A 20,389-nucleotide genomic window follows, 5' to 3' on the forward strand; every position below is an offset into this window, starting at 1 on the left:
GTCCCCCTAAATCTGAGGTAGGGGTAGGAGGGACGATCCCCCCTAATTTTGTTGATGGACTTTTTTTTTGCTTGTCAATTTTGTTTCCTGTGTCCCCCCTAAAATTTTTGACTTCCGCTGTCAATGTGTAGACCGTTCCCTATGAATTAAAAAAAAACCTAAGATGATTACACTAGGCGGGTAAGGCCCATGACCATGACCATAAAGAAATGTTTGCATAATTCTGCATGCATAAGTCTGGATTATTCAAATTATTCATAAGTTTGTTATTTTACTAAGTCATGCATAACAAAGATGCTGAAATTGAATAGTATGAAAAAAGTACTTTATTATTCTATACAAAAAAAGTATTGAAAAAAATATTTGAAAAGTTCATACGTTTAATTCTTAAGAATATATTTAAGAAATTTAAAATTTCATGAAAGCCCGGGAATTTATTAGAATTGATGTTGGTGATGTAGGCCTACTCAACAATCAAAATACGTTTTGGCAATCAAACTTAAAGAAGCCGGATATTTTGACAACTAACGAAGAGAATAGGACTTGACAGATCAAATAATGCTATATCCCGTGGGAGCATTTCACGAAAGGACATGTCAGACTTTTTATCCGACAAGTCCCATTTTATCCGACAGTACCATTTACAGTGCTTCTCAGCCAATCAAAATCAAGGAAAGATGTCAGATCTGACAAATTGTCGGACAAAAATGTTGATGAAACGCCCCCCAGGTGCGCGAGCTGACCATAAAATGGTCGACATTTTGTAACACTTAAAAAAAAATCAATTTTTGAATCCAACAAAATAATGAAAGCTCGATGTCTGAGAAACGTTTTGTATAAGAGACTTTAAAAAAAAACTTGATTAAGCTCCATATCAGCCTCGTGAGCAAGATGTATGAGTACAGACAATGATGCGTGAGCGAAAATTTTACAAATGTGTACAGTAGGGGACATGAAAATGTCTTCCCCTACCTCATCTTATAATTCACTCGTCTTCCTCCTCTTATTTTTTCCTCTTCTTTTTCTCTCCTCTCTTTTCATTTCTTTTTTTCGTTCTTTCCTTCCTTTTTTTCTTTATTTGCCCCTTCCACAAACAATGTGGGTGTGGACAGTTGATATTGTGTCCCCCTTTCAAATAATACGGTTTTCGTCTCGAGAAATTAGAAAAAATGGTTTTGGTTACATTTTCCATTTTGTCACACCGTCCAGAATTCCTGCATAATAGGGATTTGTGGTTTTCTCCTAAGTATCCAATCCCCTGGGGTTGTAATCTTTGTATAACCCAGTATTGTTTTCCCCATGAAAGAAAAATATGATTTTAAGTACACCTTTTGAAAAAAATACTATATTGGAATACATAAAAGAGTAGGACTTAAGTCCTTGCCTTATACATCTCTATCCTGTGAGGCCAATTTGAAGTCTCCATGGGTAAATAGTGATAATACTTTGTCATTGTTTGTCTGATATTTTTCAAATTTTCACCTATCAACTTGTCTGATTTTCCTTTTTCTTTTAAAAACAAGTTCATTTGGGTTGGATTCCCCTTTAAGATTTTTTTCTAATGTGTTATTGTGTCTGTATACGTAATTCATTTTAAAATTGAATGCGGGAGTGTTTTGTAAAAAAAGATGTGGGTAGCCTCGCACGCGCTTCACAAGGTGGGCTATACATATACAGAGGGCGACGGTGGAGGGTTTTTTTGGTGGTATTATGATAATAATGATAATAATTTCATATATCGCAAATTCGCCAAATTGCCTCTGGGTGGTTAAGAGAAAGAAAATATGAAGTATAAACGAAATAGAAACACTTTGCACGACAAAATGTATCAAAACTTTTAGTACAATTAGTTCTCACCAGATCAAGAATAAAGAAATACCATCAAATTGGCCAATACACATATGATATGATAAATTCAAGACTTAAGATAAGTTTTAAGCATAACTTTAAATGTATTAACACAGTAAGCATTGCGAATTCGTAGCCGGAGACGGATTGTTCCAAAGAAATGAAGCTGCTTAAGAGAAAAAATGCTGACCGTATTGTTTGTATATAAGATCGATCAAGAAGAGATTAAGAAGCAGAACTTAGAACTAGAACTGGCTAATATCGAGGAAGGAGTTCAGAAAGGTATGAATGAGCTAGAGCTCTAGACCATGATATGACTTGAAAGCAAGAAGAATTTTGTAGGTGATACGAGCAGTAATAGGAAACCAGTGGAATTTACGAAGCACGGGAGTAATGTGGGAAGAACAAGGGACACAGGAAATGTATAGTGAAGATAAAATAGGGGAAAAAAAACAAGAGTAGAAACATTTGGAATGGGGGGGGGGGGGGGCAAAATGAAGAACAATTTTGCACCATGTAATGAATAACTTTATAATTGGCGATAGCTGGATCTGCTTGTTTTCAAACGGGTGGCTGTTTCAAAAGGAGGCATTTCCCGAGAATAATGTACCGTAATATTATGATTAATTCTGTTAAACAATATATGGTCCTAATTTGGCCAAGGTGAGAACTGATCTTCATAGTGAGCTTGGACTTGAACTTTCGAACATAGTACACTGTCATGTCTTTGGCAGTGGCGTTTCGAGACGAAGTGACGACGGACGCGATGCGTCGCGACGGTGGGTGACGAGGGTAAAAGACTGGTAAACCTGCGTCACGACGGTGGGTGCCCGGTGGGTGACGCCGGTGACGTCGCGACGGTAAACATGCATCCACCTCGCTCGCTCGAAAATTAAACAGACTCAACTTTCAAAGTGTTGGCTCCCTCTACGTCCGGCGCGTGTCAACGACTTCTGCATGGCTAGCTTCAATCGGTAATCCGGGCTCAAAACTCACAGTTTGAAACTGATTTCAACGTGTTTTTCGACTTGTAGCCCTACGGTCTCACGTTGCCAGAGACCAACTTCTTTCTGTACTTGTAAGTTCGTAAAAATGCATTTTTAGCTCCTTTTGGCTGAGGCAACTCAGTGCCGCTCTCGATCTGACTTGACTTGTCAATTGCAACTGCAAGTGCAACGACGACCGGGCCGGCTATCCCCGGCAAGCGGACTCGGGGGTGATCATGGTGATAGTTTCAGGTTTTACTTTTAGGGCCCTATGTGCAGATGAATGGGAAGGAATACCTGGCTTGGCCTTGGTTGAGAGTAAGCATACATCAGTAAATGATTTTTACTCTCAAGAAGCCTCCTGGCTAGACAAGTCCCAGGGGGCCACTTCCATTGACGAGTGGATTCCTTGTGTGACCAAGAAGGCAAGAAACAGTAAAAAGGATCTCTTTTTCAAGATAGGGCAACTTACGTACGTAAGGTAATTAGGGTAGGCCTAAGGGGTGTCACTTCAAAAGACATTTTTACCACAACTTCAGTTGTGGATACTCATTGGTGGTGGAAGCCAAACATTTTAAGGGGGGGGGGACCTTGACAAGCAAGCAAAAAAAAAGTTTATCAAAAAAAATTGGGGGGGGGGGGGGGCCGGGATGCAGGAAAAAAAATTGACAAGCAAAAAAAAAAGTTATCACCTAATTTAGGGTGGGGGGACACGTCCCCCCCCACTTCCACCGCCTATGTGGGATTGTGGATACTCGGCATTCAAATTCACAACACAGTACGACAGCACACCACAGATAGGAAAAAGAAGAATGATGATAAACCCGGGGGGGGGGGGGGGGGCAGTCAAATATAGGGTCATTCCATGCCAATTCACCCAATGAATGTGCAATTTTGCACCCGACCGTCTCAGAATTCGTTGTAATTTGGTATACATAAAATTCACCATGGCCCAAGCACAAAACAAAAAAATTAGTCCAATCGGTCCGTCGGTTCTTAAGATTGGAAGAAATCATGTACATGTAACAGCAATATATATCATATACATATATATACATGTATATATTTTGATGATAAAAATGAAGACGTTACTACCATGAAAATATATGATATATATTGCCGAACATCAAAATGAATATATATTGAGGAACATCAAAATGCCTAAACAGATACCTATTCATGAGCATAAAGTTATAATCTATTATTTGTGAACTGATTAAGCTTAATTTCTTTTCATGTGCTTGCAAAAGCCTTGCATACTGTAACTTAAGATTGGAAGAAATCATGTAACTGGTAAACACTTTACTAACATGAATATCAGTGTGTGGGACTAGAGTGAAATTTCATGGTATCTTTGGAAGAGTTTTTGAAGGTGAAGAAATAAAATATTGATTTTGACATATTTTGTCAATATCATACCAATAATTAACATACACGAAAATCAAGTTAAAAAATTATTTGTCTGGGGGTCAAATAATGTACCGTAATATGATTAATTCTGTTAAACAATATATGGTCCTAATTTGGCCAAGGTGAGAACTGATCTTCATAGTGAGCTTGGACTTGAACTTTCGAACATAGTACACTGTCATGTCTTTGGCAGTGGCGTTTCGAGACGAAGTGACGACGGACGCGATGCGTCGCGACGGTGGGTGACGAGGGTAAAAGACTGGTAAACCTGCGTCACGACGGTGGGTGCCCGGTGGGTGACGCCGGTGACGTCGCGACGGTAAACATGCATCCACCTCGCTCGCTCGAAAATTAAACAGACTCAACTTTCAAAGTGTTGGCTCCCTCTACGTCCGGCGCGTGTCAACGACTTCTGCATGGCTAGCTTCAATCGGTAATCCGGGCTCAAAACTCACAGTTTGAAACTGATTTCAACGTGTTTTTCGACTTGTAGCCCAACGGTCTCACGTTGCCAGAGACCAACTTCTTTCTGTTACTTGTAAGTTCGTAAAAATGCATTTTTAGCTCTTTCTGGCTGAGGCAACTCAGTGCCGCTCTCGATCTGACTTGACTTGTCAATTGCAACTGCAAGTGCAACGACGACCGGGCCGGCTATCCCCGGCAAGCGGACTCGGGGGTGATCATGGTGATAGTTTCAGGTTTTACTTTTAGGGCCCTATGTGCAGATGAATGGGAAGGAATACCTGGCTTGGTTGAGAGTAAGCATACATCAGTAAATGATTTTTACTCTCAAGAAGCCTCCTGGCTAGACAAGTCCCAGGGGGCCACTTCCATTGACGAGTGGATTCCTTGTGTGACCAAGAAGGCAAGAAACAGTAAAAAGGATCTCTTTTTCAAGATAGGGCAACTTACGTACGTAAGGTAATTAGGGTAGGCCTAAGGGGTGTCACTTCAAAAGACATTTTTACCACAACTTCAGTTGTGGATACTCATTGGTGGTGGAAGCCAAACATTTTAAGGGGGGGGGACCTTGACAAGCAAGCAAAAAAAAAGTTTATCAAAAAAAATTGGGGGGGGGGGGGGGCCGGGATGCAGGAAAAAAAATTGACAAGCAAAAAAAAAAGTTATCACCTAATTTAGGGTGGGGGGACACGTCCCCCCCCACTTCCACCGCCTATGTGGGATTGTGGATACTCGGCATTCAAATTCACAACACAGTACGACAGCACACCACAGATAGGAAAAAGAAGAATGATGATAACCCGGGGGGGGGGGGGCAGTCAAATATAGGGTCATTCCATGCCAATTCACCCAATGAATGTGCAATTTTGCACCCGACCGTCTCAGAATTCGTTGTAATTTGGTATACATAAAATTCACCATGGCCCAAGCACAAAACAAAAAAATTAGTCCAATCGGTCCGTCGGTTCTTAAGATTGGAAGAAATCATGTACATGTAACAGCAATATATATCATATACATATATATACATGTATATATTTTGATGATAAAAATGAAGACGTTACTACCATGAAAATATATGATATATATTGCCGAACATCAAAATGAATATATATTGAGGAACATCAAAATGCCTAAACAGATACCTATTCATGAGCATAAAGTTATAATCTATTATTTGTGAACTGATTAAGCTTAATTTCTTTTCATGTGCTTGCAAAAGCCTTGCATACTGTAACTTAAGATTGGAAGAAATCATGTAACTGGTAAACACTTTACTAACATGAATATCAGTGTGTGGGACTAGAGTGAAATTTCATGGTATCTTTGGAAGAGTTTTTGAAGGTGAAGAAATAAAATATTGATTTTAACATATTTTGTCAATATCATACCAATAATTAACATACACGAAAATCAAGTTAAAAAATTATTTGTCTGGGGGTCAAACTCAAGGTCAAAGTTAAGGTCATGACCTTATAAATAAATTGCTCCAATACATTATTCGATGCATGCTTTGGATTCCTCTCTGAATTTCCTATCAAATGGTACCACTTTCATGAAAATTGGTCAACAACGTAACGACGCAGTGGCCATTGAAAGTTGAAGGTCACGCCCATTTTTGTCAAAACAAGGAGAAAAGGGCGGGCCGTAGCGCGAGAACCGACAGACCGATTGGACTAATTTTTTTGTTTTGTGCTTGGGCCATGGTGAATTTTATGTATACCAAATTACAACAAATTCTGAGACAGTCGGGTGCAACCACTGGGTGAATCCAGATGGAATGACCCTATAAATTTATAGTTTATAATTCATAGACCCTTAATCAGTAGAGGCGCACAGCCAATGAATATGGGAGACTGTCTAGTGTCATGAGAGAGAGATAATCTCCAAGTCCAATATTCTGAGACTTTTGTAAAGATTTTGGGTATCCAATTACAAAGACATGCAGTCCAGTTTGGGAGACCAATTTCCTTTGTTAACATTTGCTTCAAAAGGATTACCTCTGAGGCAAATACAAATGTGATAAGCAGATTCCTCATGAAAAATTACCGCTTTTCACTGTCTACTTTCATTTTGATAAGGATTTTAGCTGTCGTCCACAAAACAAATGGGCTTATTATGACCTCGGTAAGAGAAAATTTTGGGTGGAAAAAATTATGCTTTTGTTTGTATTTTTTCTTTTGTTCTTTTACAAAGCAAGTTTCTAATATGGGAGATTTAAGGGGCCAAAATTTGTAAATAAAGGCCTAATTCATTTTCACTAGGAAAACTACCGAAAGTGTTAACGAATAAATTACGGTCCAATTAGCGAAGGGACATGTAAACCATTGATGATCCATATTAGAAGTGATTCAGCACACTAATATTGTAATATAATTTCTTCCCCATTCATTTACTTTCAGGTATCCATCTCAACAAAAATGTTACCTCACCCTATCAAAATGATGGGTATATTTTCATGTAGAGGCCTCCTCATTCCTCCTCCCGCAATTAGTCCAACTCGAAGGTATGTTATTCAGCTATTTGGAGAAAGTTCAAAGAAGGAGTCAATGCTTCATCCATCATGTTCCCTATGCAGTGACAGCATTCTCCAGTCTCAGAGAAGGTTCAGATTCTACCAAGCATTAGACCATGATGGCTCATCATCAGAAGCTCGGACATTCTCAACTAGTTGTTATGCAATGTCACGATTCGTCAAGAGATTTCCGAGATGGCCTCTAAGAGTTGGGAGGAGAAATGTCAGAGGAAAGGAGAGAGAGTCTGAAGCCATTGAAGAATTCATGTCACTCCGTAGTAGCAATGATTCATTGGACGGGAAGCTAGTGAATAAAGTTGTAAGTGACCCAGGATTTGAAGGAACATTTGTCATGCATGGGAGTCAAACACAAAGCAATGCTGTTGACCAAAGAATTGCTCAACGGCCAGTTCAGGTACCCAAAGACAATCTAGATGTACCTGTCAGTGACCAAAGCCAAAGTGGTCAAGAAAGGGTGTCTCCTGATAGTTGGAACAGTGAGTGTCAGGACATGAGTCAGAGATTGGATAGGGATAGGAAAACCAGGATACATGGGTCAAGAAATGTATTTAAGCAAGGAAGAGCTATACCTACAGGTCAGGTGCTCAGGGACATGCCAGATACATGTAGAAACGGTGAACAGCAAGGCAGGAAACAGACAATGGGTAAGGACACCAGAATTTACAAATCGAAAACCAATGACCTCGATGTAATGCAGGGTAGGGAGAGTTCTTCGGAAGTGTATCCAGGACCTAATATCAAGCCAACGGATGTAGAAACTGTGAGTGCTGATCTTCTAGAAATGGACTCTAGGAAACACTCTGGTGCACGCTGGAAGTCAACAGCTGAAGATCAAAGAAGTAATCAAGAGAATGAGAAGAGGTAGCAGTCTTTTCTTTCTAGGGAAAGGGAAATTCAGATGATGATATTAGAAATTTTGAAAGAATGACATTTCTTTTACAAAAGGATATTATTAATTTGGTTAAAGATTTTTTTGATAATGCCATACCTTTTCTGAAGGTGGGGAAGTAATTCTGTCTTATTCATATGGCAGAGAAAATAACTCCAAATGAACATATTTAATGGAATTTTATTGAAGTATGATCATTACAACTCAAATAGCTATATGAACTTGAGGTTGTTTGACATATATCTCAAAAGGTTTAATGTGAATTCTAAAACTATGCTTAAAAGTGCAAACATGAGTAGTTTCATACAATCATTCATACAATTTAGCATACATGTACACTCCCCTCCAAAAGTTTGGGAACACCTGCCTTCAGTGTGTGTTTTTCGAACTTTGGTAGACTTTACTGAAGTTAGGCCTCATAGTACAGCTGTATTTTTGTTTTAAAGTGAAGGTTATACACCAGTGTACATTTTATCATTGATTCAAACAAATTCAAAGCTCTTAAGAGACATGCAGCTGCCAAAGAGGGCAGGCTACCAGTCAAGATGGCTTTCTCTAAAAAATGCTAACTTTTAACATTGTTCTGTTTGGGGTTCTATTCTGAAATTCTTCCCAGTATTTTGTGAATGTTACAGCAGATGACCTCAGAATTTGTTCCTCAGTATTGTTTATAAGACAATTAATTTATGGAAATCTGCATCTTTATCCTGGAAAACATCTGAACTTGACAAATGCCTAATCCTTCTTTAAAAAAAATGCATGGGAGTGGAGTAGACAGTGCAATTTGAAATTCATGAATTCAAAAGTTATCAAGAGTTATTCCAGTGCACCTTCATTCATTTTGCCTATTCAGTTTTTCTTAGTCAAAAGTCAGTCACAAAATTAAAATAGCTAACACAGGGCAGTTTTCTTTGGAAACACGTCAGTCAATTGCAGTTTTGAGGAAAGAAGGCTACTCCATGCGAGAAATAGATAGGAAACTCAAAATCAGTATCCATGCTGTTCACTACAGCCTGAAACGCAAAGAGGCACTTGGTCTAATGGGGACAGGAGAAGTGGTAGGCCAAAAAAAACCCCATCTACTGCTGAAGTTAAATACATTCGGGTGAGCAGTCTGCGCAACCGTTGTCTGACTTGCCCAGAGATTACAGCTGACCTTAACAACACCCGTGAGATGCCTGTATGTTCTTCAACTGTTAGAAGACGTCTCTGTGGAGCAGGGCTGATGGGCAGTGTGGCTTCAAGGAAACCACTCCTCAAAGAAAAGAAAAGGCTTGCTTGGGCTACGAAGCATAAATACTGGTCTTTGGAGCAGTGGCAGGAGGTTATTTGGTCTGACGAACCAAAGTTTGAGGTGTTTGGCAGCAAGGGACATACCTATGTGAGACGGCGAAAGGGAAATAAGATGCTACCCCGGTGTATCAAGCCAACTGTGAAACATGGTGGTGGTAATGTCATTTTTAGGGGTTGCTTTAGTGCAGGAAATGTAGGCAGTTTGCACAGAGTAGAGGGTATCCTCAACCAGCACGGCTATCATTCAATCCTACAGCGGAAGGCCATCCATTCAGGGAAACACCTGATTGGAGGATTCGTTTTTCAGCAGGACCCAAAACACATGCCAAGACTATGCAAAGACTACTTGAAGAAAATGGAAGAGAAACAAGTCCTGAAAATCATAGATTGGCCGCCCCAGTCCCTAGATCTCAATCCCATCGAGCTGCTTTGGAAAAAAACGAGACAGGAAGGTTCAAGAAACTTGCCCAACAAGTGAGACTCATCTGTGGGATAAAAAGAAATATATGATTTATTGTCTTTTATGTGTATTCAATAAAATTTATAAGTTTTCCATATCAGTGAAACACTAAGTATTGTTTAAATTCATTTTTGTGTCTGACTTCTGACTAGGAAAAGGAAAAATGAATGAAGTTGCACATGTATTAGTGTAAAAGCTCTGAATAACTACAATATAGCTGCATGTAATAAAAGAAGTTAGCACTTTGAGAGAATGCCATCTTGACTGGTAGACAGTCATTTAAGAGAGTATAAACTTGTTTGAATCAATAACAAAACTTACACTGCTGTATAATCTTCACCTTAAAAACAAAAATTTAACTGTGCTATGAGCCTGAATATCAGTAAAGTCTACAAAGTATAGAAAAAAACACACTGAATGCTGGTGTTCCCAAACTTTTGGAGGGGAGTGTATGTCCCCTGATTATAATTTGACTAATGTGGTGATGTGATGCAATTTCAAATTCAATTATATTTATGTCATACTCTTTCTGCAATATCCCCTGAGACAGAGGCATTTAAATGTGAAATGAGGATTTCCCATACATTTTCCCTGTATGTATCCTATTGGGACTGAATTCCTTGATTCATTTGTTTACAACTTGTTTAATACAATAATTTTAGATGATTTTTTTTTCAACCCTAGCCAAAATGAATTAAGGTGACTGAGAAATTGATTTAGCACAGGACATGTTAGAGTTGTGCACTGTAAAGGCATGTATAACTTCTCAATAGCTAAATGATATACCACCCCTCCCCCCTCCTGGGATTGTGTTTTGCAAATACTTTTGGAGACTTGTCTAACTTTGCATACGGTGAGAAATTATAACTTGTTTTTATTGCTTTTTCAATGTTTCTAAAGATCATCAAGCCTTCATCATCGTGAGAGAACCAAAGAGCAGATAAGAATTCCACGTGGCCGTGACCTGCTCTATGGCATTTCCCCATGCTTCCTTGCTCTAAAACATGCTAAAAGGGAAGTCCACCAGCTGTATGTCACATCTACTTTCCAGAACTCACAAAGGCCAGAGGTCAAAGAAATTCTTGCCTTAGTGGAGGAGAGAGGTCTGAGGATGTGGCAAACAAACAGACGAGTGTTGGATAGATTTACAGAGCAGAGGCGTCATCAGGTAGAATCTCGATAATGGGAAAAGTTTCTTGGATGGATGGATCCAAGTACATGTATTAACATCTAAATGCCAAATAGGTGGTTTGTTATCAACCCAAATTGAAAACTTACCTGGCATCTCATATTAAAATTGGCAAGAAGAATGATGGTCTCAGCAAAGACCTTTTATGAAACCTGTCTCTGCATGGTTCTTTAAATAAAAAAAAGAAATCATAAATTTCTACATGAGATTTCGATTCTTGTGCAGCTCTGGTTGAAAATCAGTTTTGAGAATGGATTTTCTTATCTAAAGAAAGTATGCTGTGTGTGAATTAATTGTGAATCATTCAATGTAATTTATCACCCAGTTTTGCTCACTAGAATATAAATCATTGGAGACAATGGTTTAAGTCCCTAAGTATGGTTTTATTTCTGTGTCGATATAAATGTCTGCATATGTATATTGTAACCTGCTGACTAAGATTCATGAATGCATCTATAGGCAACAGATAAATAATATTCTTAAAATCTTTGTGAAACACCCTCAGAACTATACAGTGCGTCCCAGAAAAAACGAAACCGAGATTAAGCAATGATTTATCATAACTTAATCACAAATACAATAGACACATGACCTACCAATGTAAAGCTTAGAATCTCCTCTTTCATCTGATATTACTTAGATTATTTCTCATTCACGCATGAGTAAGCAAAAACAATTTTAAGAAAGGATACCAAAAACTCATTGGCAGGGGGTATCTGAATTTCAAAAAGAAAATCACATGCCTAAAAAGTTCACTATCTGCTCTTTTATTTGATACCTTAATCACAAAAAATGGTCAAGAAGTAAAAAAGATATGTTCCCTCAAAACAATGCTTGTATTTCCATAATTTCATTAAATAAACGTGTTTTCACCGGTTTCCCACAGAAGCTATAGCATGGTTAGCAAAAGGCTTAATGCATGGCTGATTGTCAAGAAAAAGGAGTGTCAATTGAGTTTGAACACTAGCCTGTAAAACCTCTTCATTTCATGAAATTATTGAAATTCAAGCCTTATTTCAAATAACCAGAACTTTGCTATTTCATGACCAATCTCTGTAATTGAGGTATCAAATTAAAGAGCAGATATTTAACTTTTTAAAAATGTGGTTTTCTTTTTGAAACCCAGATACAGCCCGCCAAATGACTTTTTGGTATCCCCTCTTCAAATTATTTTGCTCACTCATGCGTGAATGAGAAATAATCTAAGTAATTTCAGATGAAAGAGGAGATTCTAAGCTTTACAATGGTAGGTCATTTGTCTATTGTAAGTTATAATAAATCATCCATAAATCTGGGTTTTGTTTTTTGTGGGAAGCACTGTATATCTTCAAAATGTTCACTTGTGTATATCATATCAGGGTATGTGCATGGAGACCAGTCGCCTCTACTTTGATTCTCTCTTAGACGAAGAAGGATATGATGATTTCACTTCAACCTCAGTAAGACTGGTCCTTGACCAAATCCATGTGAGTACTGAGTAGGCTACATATCTTCTAAGAACAGTCATGGGCATTCCATTTTCATATCCACATAACAGTTCATTGCTATTTGATTTTAGATATTATGTGTATGGGTAGTTTTAGCGCTCTATCAACTGAAGAGGAAGAATTCATTTTGATTATCACTAGCAGGACACCATGCACTAGCACATGATGCCATCCTTCCCCCAAATTACGATGTATATGTGTGAACATATGCAGTATCAAATTAGGAAACAAGAAGATTTCTTTTTAATGAAGACAATCGATGACCATGGAAAAATGTTCTCACTGGATGCAGAATTATGATTTATGAGCGCATTCTTGATTTTTAGGAGTGATTGTTTCAGCAATCAATGATACTGCTAAATTTCAACCCATGTACTGCTTAGTGGAATATCAGAGTTCTATGCTTTACTGCCTATTGTATACTAGTGAATGTTTGCGTTCACAGGGCCCCATCCTCGTTAGTTATGCTTTCTCTCAGGCTTTCTAATATTTATTGTTAATGTTATACAGTGTGTCCCACAAAAAAGGATACCCGTTTTGAGAGGTAGGTTTCACAATTATTAAATATGCTTTTTTACTATAAATTTGACACTCTTGGCAAAAGTGGAATCTCATCTCGAATTTGAAACCAACACCTAGGCAAATCTTTCACGCATGGCATATTACAAACAATGAATATTGAGGCATATCAGAAAAGATTTGTGCATAAACTCATGTATGAATCTGAATCCACTCTCATTTCAGGGATCAGTGAGAGAATCTTAAAGAATGCAAAAGAAATGCTCAAATCTCGAACCAATCTTGTCCCACTTTTCTGCGCAACCTGGTTATGACATTAAAATTTCAAACTCTTCTTGCTCATTAATGTGTGAAGTGTTTGTCTCATATTAGGTATCAAAATAAAGAGGAATAATTGAATTATATGATTATGTAAATGAAATATTATAACTAAATTTCCTTTGAAGAAAAAATACATGGCAATTCTAGGTTCCTTTTTTTTCTGGGACGCACTGTATGTATTTGTTTATTTTGATTTTTAATGGAATGAATGGATTGAATTATGTTGAGTGTGCAGTATGTGTATATTTTGTCTTATATCACTCAAATGGCAGTTTTACTTTCTACCAGCCAAATTTTTTTATAGAGAGATCTGTAGAATTTCAAAATTAGTCACAAAGAAGTTAATGTCTGTGTACATCAAATTGATAACACAGCATCCATGTCCAATGCTTATTAATTATACAGGATCCCATGAACCTAGGGGCATTGCTACGATCAGCATATTTTCTGGGGATTGATAAAGTCGTCGTCAGCAAGAAAAACTGGTAAGCTCTTGTAAGGAAGAAAAGGCCCATTTGGATTGTATAGTCTTACGGTACAGTCCACCTTTTGCAGGTTGGCATGTTGATTACAGTAGATTTTTACTGGAGTAATGCAAAGCCTCGTAATATTGATAACTTGTAACCTCCTTTTTGCCATTTTGGCTCTCACCTCTTTTTTAAAATACATTATATTTTTGTTTTGATTAAAAAAATAAACACATAGAGGATGGAAGAGGGATGACTGTTGTCTTGCCTGCAAAGCAGCAGGCAAAATATAGGTATCGTGGCAACAGATTAATTTATTTTTGACCGGGGCTCCATTACACATGATCGTAGGTCTGATTTTTATGATCAACAACAATGATCATTATGCATAATCATATATGAAAATCACTTGTACGATTGATCGCTAAGCTTTGTGTTGCAGGCTTCTAATAATCTCAATGTATCTTTTTCCTCATTTAGCTGTTCCCTGACTCCTGTAGTAAGCAAGGCCAGCAGCGGTGTCATGGAGATAATGCCTGTTTATGCTGCACCACACATTCCTTCATATCTTGAGGTAATGAATTGTTAATTTCTAAAGAGCCTGGGTCGGATCAGAGGGCATGCTCGAAAATGTCTGATGCAATCAGATTCCCTTAGCATTCTGGGATCCTGATTAAACATATGACATCAGGGAAATATATGCTAATAAGTTATATCTGAGAGTATCTATAATGTTTCGTTTTCTCACATGATTTACTTGCAAATTCAAAGTTCATTTCAATGAAATCATTCTGTGGATATGTGATTGGCTTGTCACATTTCTTAATTTCCTTGTCCAGATTCATTGGTTTTGGTACCATGAATGATTGTCGCCATATTTGATGCACACTTATTTACCGCAGAGGGCGCAAGCGATCTCTCCTCTCAATTTTCTGATCCTTGTGGAATGATTTCTCTCAGTACAGAGTGAGTCCATTATGGCAAGAATTACAGTAGTGAATTCGAGAAAGCTTGTTTGGATCAGTGTGTACAGAACAGCGATATTTTGGATAGGAAAGTCAGCTGGTGTGACATGCCAGTCCTGCTTTTCATTTGAATTTATAGGGTATGGAATTCAAAAGGTTAAAAAAATATTGACACTGAATTCCATGCATATTTATTTATTTATTTCACCAGTCCATTGGTCTCTGCCAAAATCACTGGTGGGCCCCAATAAAACTGACTCTTGCCGAAAGGTGAGCATGGTCATGACTTGTGCCTTTTCACAACAAATTCTTGTCATGCTCACCATGTCCAAAACTGCTTGCAGAGCAATTGTAAAACCATTCTTGTAATCATTTTGCTTAACAACCTATTTGGAAATAATATACATTTATTTGAACAGTGTATTTTCCTTGTTTATGAACTTTATTACTGGAAGAGGGATTGAACTGTTTTAACCCTATCTAGGCCGGGGTATTTTGGGAGTTCCTATGGCCGGGGGGGGGGGGCCTCCCAGGCCCCCCCCTAAAATGTCGACCGCGCGATCGCGCCGAAAATTGGCACGCGGGTTGTCTTGGACATAATCTACAAGATTGTATAGTAATTTATTTCATGCGAATTGCTATTAAGTGATTATGCTAATTTATGCGTAATTAGTATGCGAAATCATACTTTTTCCTCTAACTCCCTAAATAAAGCTCCAAATGTACTCATTTTTGGTATAGAAACTCTTTGTGGTGTTCTTAGCAAGAGTACATGAAAAAAATTGTGATATCAAATCATTTTCTTATGTATTATATTGTTTTTTTGCAATTTATTATGTATTTCCTTGTTTTTTTTACCTTTTGTTTTTCATTGATTTTTCAATGAAATTTGTTGGGGACTCTTCTGTGATCTTAAAAATCATAAAATGAATACATTTAGACTGGCAAAACTAGAAATATTCATACATTTATGAATTTTGGTTGAAAACACAATTTGCATTTACTTTGTACACGAAATCACGTTTTTGAGCAATTTTTGGTCTGACATGCACTTACATAATGTTGCGTAATTTCGGAACCACATACCCGGGTGACGCGAAATTGGTCTCAAAAGTTGCGCAAGACTTGAAAGTAAAAACTCAGCGAACGGCGTAGTCAAAAAATTTCGCACGGCGAAAATATCGCGCGATTCGTTGAGGGGGGGGCCTCCGAGGCCCCCCTCCCCCCCCCCCCCCGGCCTAGATAGGGTTAAGTGTGCAGGGGTCTTCATATCATTGCCAATAGAATATGCATTTTTTTTGTAACGTTGAATAATTGAGGTTAGATTGAATTTTGAAAGGAAATCATGACGTTAGATTGAATATTGAAAGGAAATCAATTATTGTCATTAACATTTTGTTTTATCACTGTTTCCCCCAGAATGAGAAGCAGAAAGGATGGAGTGTAGTTGGTGCTTCTGTTGGTAGCTGCAGCTCTTCAAATGAGAGTATTCCCTGTAACAAGTACAAGCAAACAGGCCCAACTCTTCTTGTAGTCGGTAAGATATAAGTAATACAAAGCCAGGACACTTAGTGCTCCAGGTTTGTGGTCATCTAAAAAACCAATAGAGTGTGTATGTTTGCAAGAAATTTAGATTCATTCTTTACAAATGTAAGTCTAAGAAGAAAAAAAAATCACTGTTTATAGATAATAAAAACTGTAAAGAATCACTTGGAACAAAATATATTATAGGTATTAGTATTCTCTTCATGTTGTACAGGTGGCCTTGTTGAGAAGGGCACATGGTTCCAAATTTGCGATATGGCAAGTAACTGCAAGCACCGTTCAGCTGAAAGGGGTGTCCTTTACATGCACCTGATTTGGGGGATAGAATAAAGTAGGATGTATATATTTCAGTGATGCCTTGGTCTGGCTGTTGAAAAATGGACTCAAATCCAACCCTTACTTTCACCTTCTTAATCCTGAAAAAAATTAAAAAATCATGTAAAAATGCATATTCAATACTTTTTGTAGTTTTTCAGATAAATTAGTGGGAAAGTTTTTATTTGAAGATGCCAACCACCAAAAAACTTATGGCTCAGGGAGCATTTAGCCACACGATCACAGTGGTTGGGTGCACGTTGTTCGAGATGAGCAATATGCGCATGTAATTTAATGTCAGGTAATTTCTAAAGTTAGCATCTCTGATAATTAAAGGGTGTTGTGAATTTCAGTGCAAGCTGATTTACTGTTTTGAAGATGTACAGACAGACATAGATGCCCCAAAACCATGAGCAAATAATTTAGGGGATGACCAAGCAGTTAGGGTGATGACTCATTTTAGGCCTCCATTGAGGGGTGCCAGTGGTGATATGTTTATGTGATGGTGGATTTGATGGTCTTGACCAGTAGGACTCACCTTGTTTTCAAAGGTCTGATTCCCTGATAAAAATGCTTTATACATTTTATTGGAGCAATTATATCACACCTTGATCTTATCATGTTTCCAGGAAATGAAGGATTTGGTCTGAGTAATGACATCATTGAGCAGTGCTCCGAGTTCATCTCTGTACCAGCAGGAAGACAGCTGCATGCTGGGATAGACTCGCTTAATGTTTCAGTAGCTACAGGTATGATGTTTAAGAATTAAGTCCCCAATGTTCCCTGGTGTTCTAAAATTCAAATTCAAATTAATTTTATTCCCCTTTCAGATTTTGGCCACAATCAGTACAAAATTTAGTACAGACGTTAAGACACCTGGGGAGCGTTTCATGAAAGGACTTGTCAGACGTTTTATCCGACAAGTCCTGTTTTATCCGACAGTTGCTATAGTAACAGTGCTTCTCAACCAATCAGAATCCAGGAAAGTTGTCAGATCTGACAACTTGTCGGACGAAAATATTGATGAAACGCCCCCCAGAAGGACGCTGCTATCTCAGGGTATATTCCTGACAAAATTTTCTTTGTTCTATAATATTATGCAGATGAGGTGCATGTTTTTCTTTTGTTTTAATCCTTATATCCCTCATTTTTTTTAATAGTAATGTTACCAATCTTTTCCAAAAATTTGCTGGACAGTCTTTCTCAAGTTATAGATTCAGAAAAAATTATCAAGCATGGGTTTGTTCCTCTGTGATTCATTATTTGTCAATTTCTTGAATTTGTTTTTCCACAATTCATTTTTTTTTTAATTGAATAATTTTGGTATGAATGAATATGTCAGAAAGCAATTCTATGAAAGAATTCTATTCCGTTCATTTTTACACCAATTCCTATTGGAGGATGGTTTCACTACAATTGCAAATGCAGGGGGAATGGCTGATAAGATACTTCCTTTTTTTATTTCTCGAGTTTATCTTCCTCTTTATCTTTTGCTTTCTTTGGCTCTGTCTCATCCTCTCTTTATAACTTGATTTTTTTTAAAAATTAAAATTGATTTTTAGTTTTCTGTTTTCCCCTTTGCCATTAGTATTTACATTATCATATTTTCTGCATTTTTCTTGTAGGTATACTTCTGCATTCAATCTTGGGAAGAAGGTGAACTATTGCAATGGACACTGAGGGCCTACTACAGAGGAAAGCAAAGAATGATGTTTGTGCAATATTTGTCCCTTATTTTTTTAACGTGATGTTTGAATCTCGACCATACAATGATGAATCATGACAGAAAGCCTTTCAAAGTGTGTATTGTTAAAAAATCTTGTAAAGTAAAATCTACGACAAGAAAATATGGAGTATTCTTATGGTATTCATCCACAATTTCATTTGTATGAAGAAGGGCGGAGGCAAAAAGTTCAACTGCCACTTCCACAAACATTAAAAGCATTTCCACTTTGCCATTTTGTAATCATTTGACCATGGGGAAAAATAAAAAAAAGTTGCTGAAAAATCAACATTTCCATCAAAGCACTTTGATTTAGTTGTAAACTACCAAGAAAATAAGTGATATTCCCTTCTTTATTGACTCTGAAATATTGATTTCTGGAAATTTCAGTTGATGGTGACTGCTGACATCAATAGGTACTCTATATGTGGCGCAGGGTGAAATTGACGGATTGATATTATAGGCATGAAAGTACATTTGATGCCAATAGATACTCAAAGAAGTTGCAGATTCATTGATCTTCCTTTTATTCATAGTTCATACTCTTTCTTGACTTGAAAAAAAAAATGTATAAGATAGACTCATAGGGCACTGCGTGTATGGGTACTGGGAAATAGTTCATTGACCTGTCCAACTTAACCTGTCTTAGATCTGATACAATTTCTAAGTAGAGTTACTAGGAAATACTGTTGTGAGTGCCCACTTCCCCACAAAACTTATATTCCAGTAATATCTTTGAGTGATGTGTCATTTAATTTTTTTTTGTATGGGGGGGGGGGCTGATTGTGACCCCCCCCTCATCCCAGGATTGAAATAGCAAACTGCAATTGCTACACTGAAACAGAGAACATTTCTCCAACAAAGGTTTTCTTCGGAATTTGTGACCAGGGGCCCGTTATACAAAAGTTAGCAATGATCGTAAGACATTTTCTACGATTGATTCCATTGACTTCAATGTACAAATAATCATGAAATCAAGTTTACGATTAATTGCTAACCTTTGTGTTACGGGACCCTGATCACATTATTCAAGGATTCATTTGGGTATGCTCATGTCAACCTCAACACCTGAATCAAGGTCTTCATGAATGGATTTGATTTCTGCAACAATTGCAAGTGCAGTACCATGCTTATACTTATATGTCTGTTTGAGTTGCTTTATCCCACTTACACCAACTGTCTTCTCCTTGTTGACAATGGTTGTTCATCATTTTTTTTTATATTTATAGTTTTTATTGAAAATCAACACAAATCACAATTTTTGCATATGATTAACAAGATTAGAATAAAATTACAAAATAAGAAACAACGATAAGAGGCAGAGTAACGAACAAGCAATAAATATGTGCACCTCAAGAGCAGAGCCAATACCGAGATTGTATTAAAATAACAAATGAATAAAACAGAAGTCCAAAATCCAGACCGGTCTACAAGGCAAAGAAAAAGAAATACATAACCAAGGCTCGACATTAGCGGTGGCCCGGGGCCACCAAAAATTCATCTCGGGCAACCATTATTGAAAAAATGTTAAGTTTTGGTGGCCCGAATCGGGCAACCAATAATTTTCAAAGTAGCGCAATGTTTCTCCCGATTTTGCATGCATTTATCAACCTTCTACAGTTAAAATTGCAAGCCAATTCGTCATGCGCCTTTTTTGTTAATCTACACACAAATACACACACACAAAGAGTGCATAGTCATGACAGTATGTAGGCCTACTGCTAGCATACAGTAACTATTATTCAGCCGGCCGCGCCGGCTGTCTGGCTGAGCTTTGCATGCATGAAACCAATGCAGCTAGCTGTGCACGAGCAGACTATTCAGACCCAGGGAGCTGCGATACGAAATGTTACTGCTAAGAAATCTTCCCCAGAACTTTGGAAATCTACGTCAAAGTCACATTTTACACCAATGAAATGCCCTTCTACAGTCCATATTACTGAAACCTGATTAATTGCAAGCATTAAAAGGAGG

The 20,389-nt window shown here is 37.7% G+C and overlaps 1 protein-coding gene across 1 annotated transcript; it reads left to right on the forward strand.

Moving 5' to 3' along the window:
- The first annotated feature begins 4,666 nt into the window (after positions 1-4,666).
- Positions 4,667-19,717, forward strand: LOC121408175 (uncharacterized tRNA/rRNA methyltransferase slr0955-like). The gene is made up of 9 exons (XM_041599533.1): positions 4,667-4,782; positions 7,109-8,103; positions 10,785-11,052; positions 12,432-12,539; positions 13,806-13,885; positions 14,348-14,441; positions 16,252-16,369; positions 17,322-17,441; positions 18,318-19,717. The coding sequence occupies exons 2-9, from the start codon at positions 7,127-7,129 to the stop codon at positions 18,350-18,352; spliced, it is 1,800 nt and encodes a 599-aa protein (XP_041455467.1). The 5' UTR covers positions 4,667-4,782; positions 7,109-7,126; the 3' UTR covers positions 18,353-19,717.
- The last annotated feature ends 672 nt before the right edge of the window (positions 19,718-20,389 follow it).

This window comes from Lytechinus variegatus, chromosome 2, assembly GCF_018143015.1.
Source record: "Lytechinus variegatus isolate NC3 chromosome 2, Lvar_3.0, whole genome shotgun sequence".
In the NCBI taxonomy this organism is placed as follows: Eukaryota; Metazoa; Echinodermata; class Echinoidea; order Temnopleuroida; family Toxopneustidae; genus Lytechinus; species Lytechinus variegatus.

Coding starts and splice junctions, on each gene's coding strand:
- LOC121408175 (XM_041599533.1), top strand. CDS start 7,127: ATGTTACCTCACCCTATCAAAATGATGGGTATATTTTCATGTAGAGGC. Junction 8,104..10,784: donor AATCAAGAGAATGAGAAGAG/GTAGCAGTCTTT, acceptor ATGTTTCTAAAG/ATCATCAAGCCTTCATCATC. Junction 12,540..13,805: donor TGGTCCTTGACCAAATCCAT/GTGAGTACTGAG, acceptor TTAATTATACAG/GATCCCATGAACCTAGGGGC.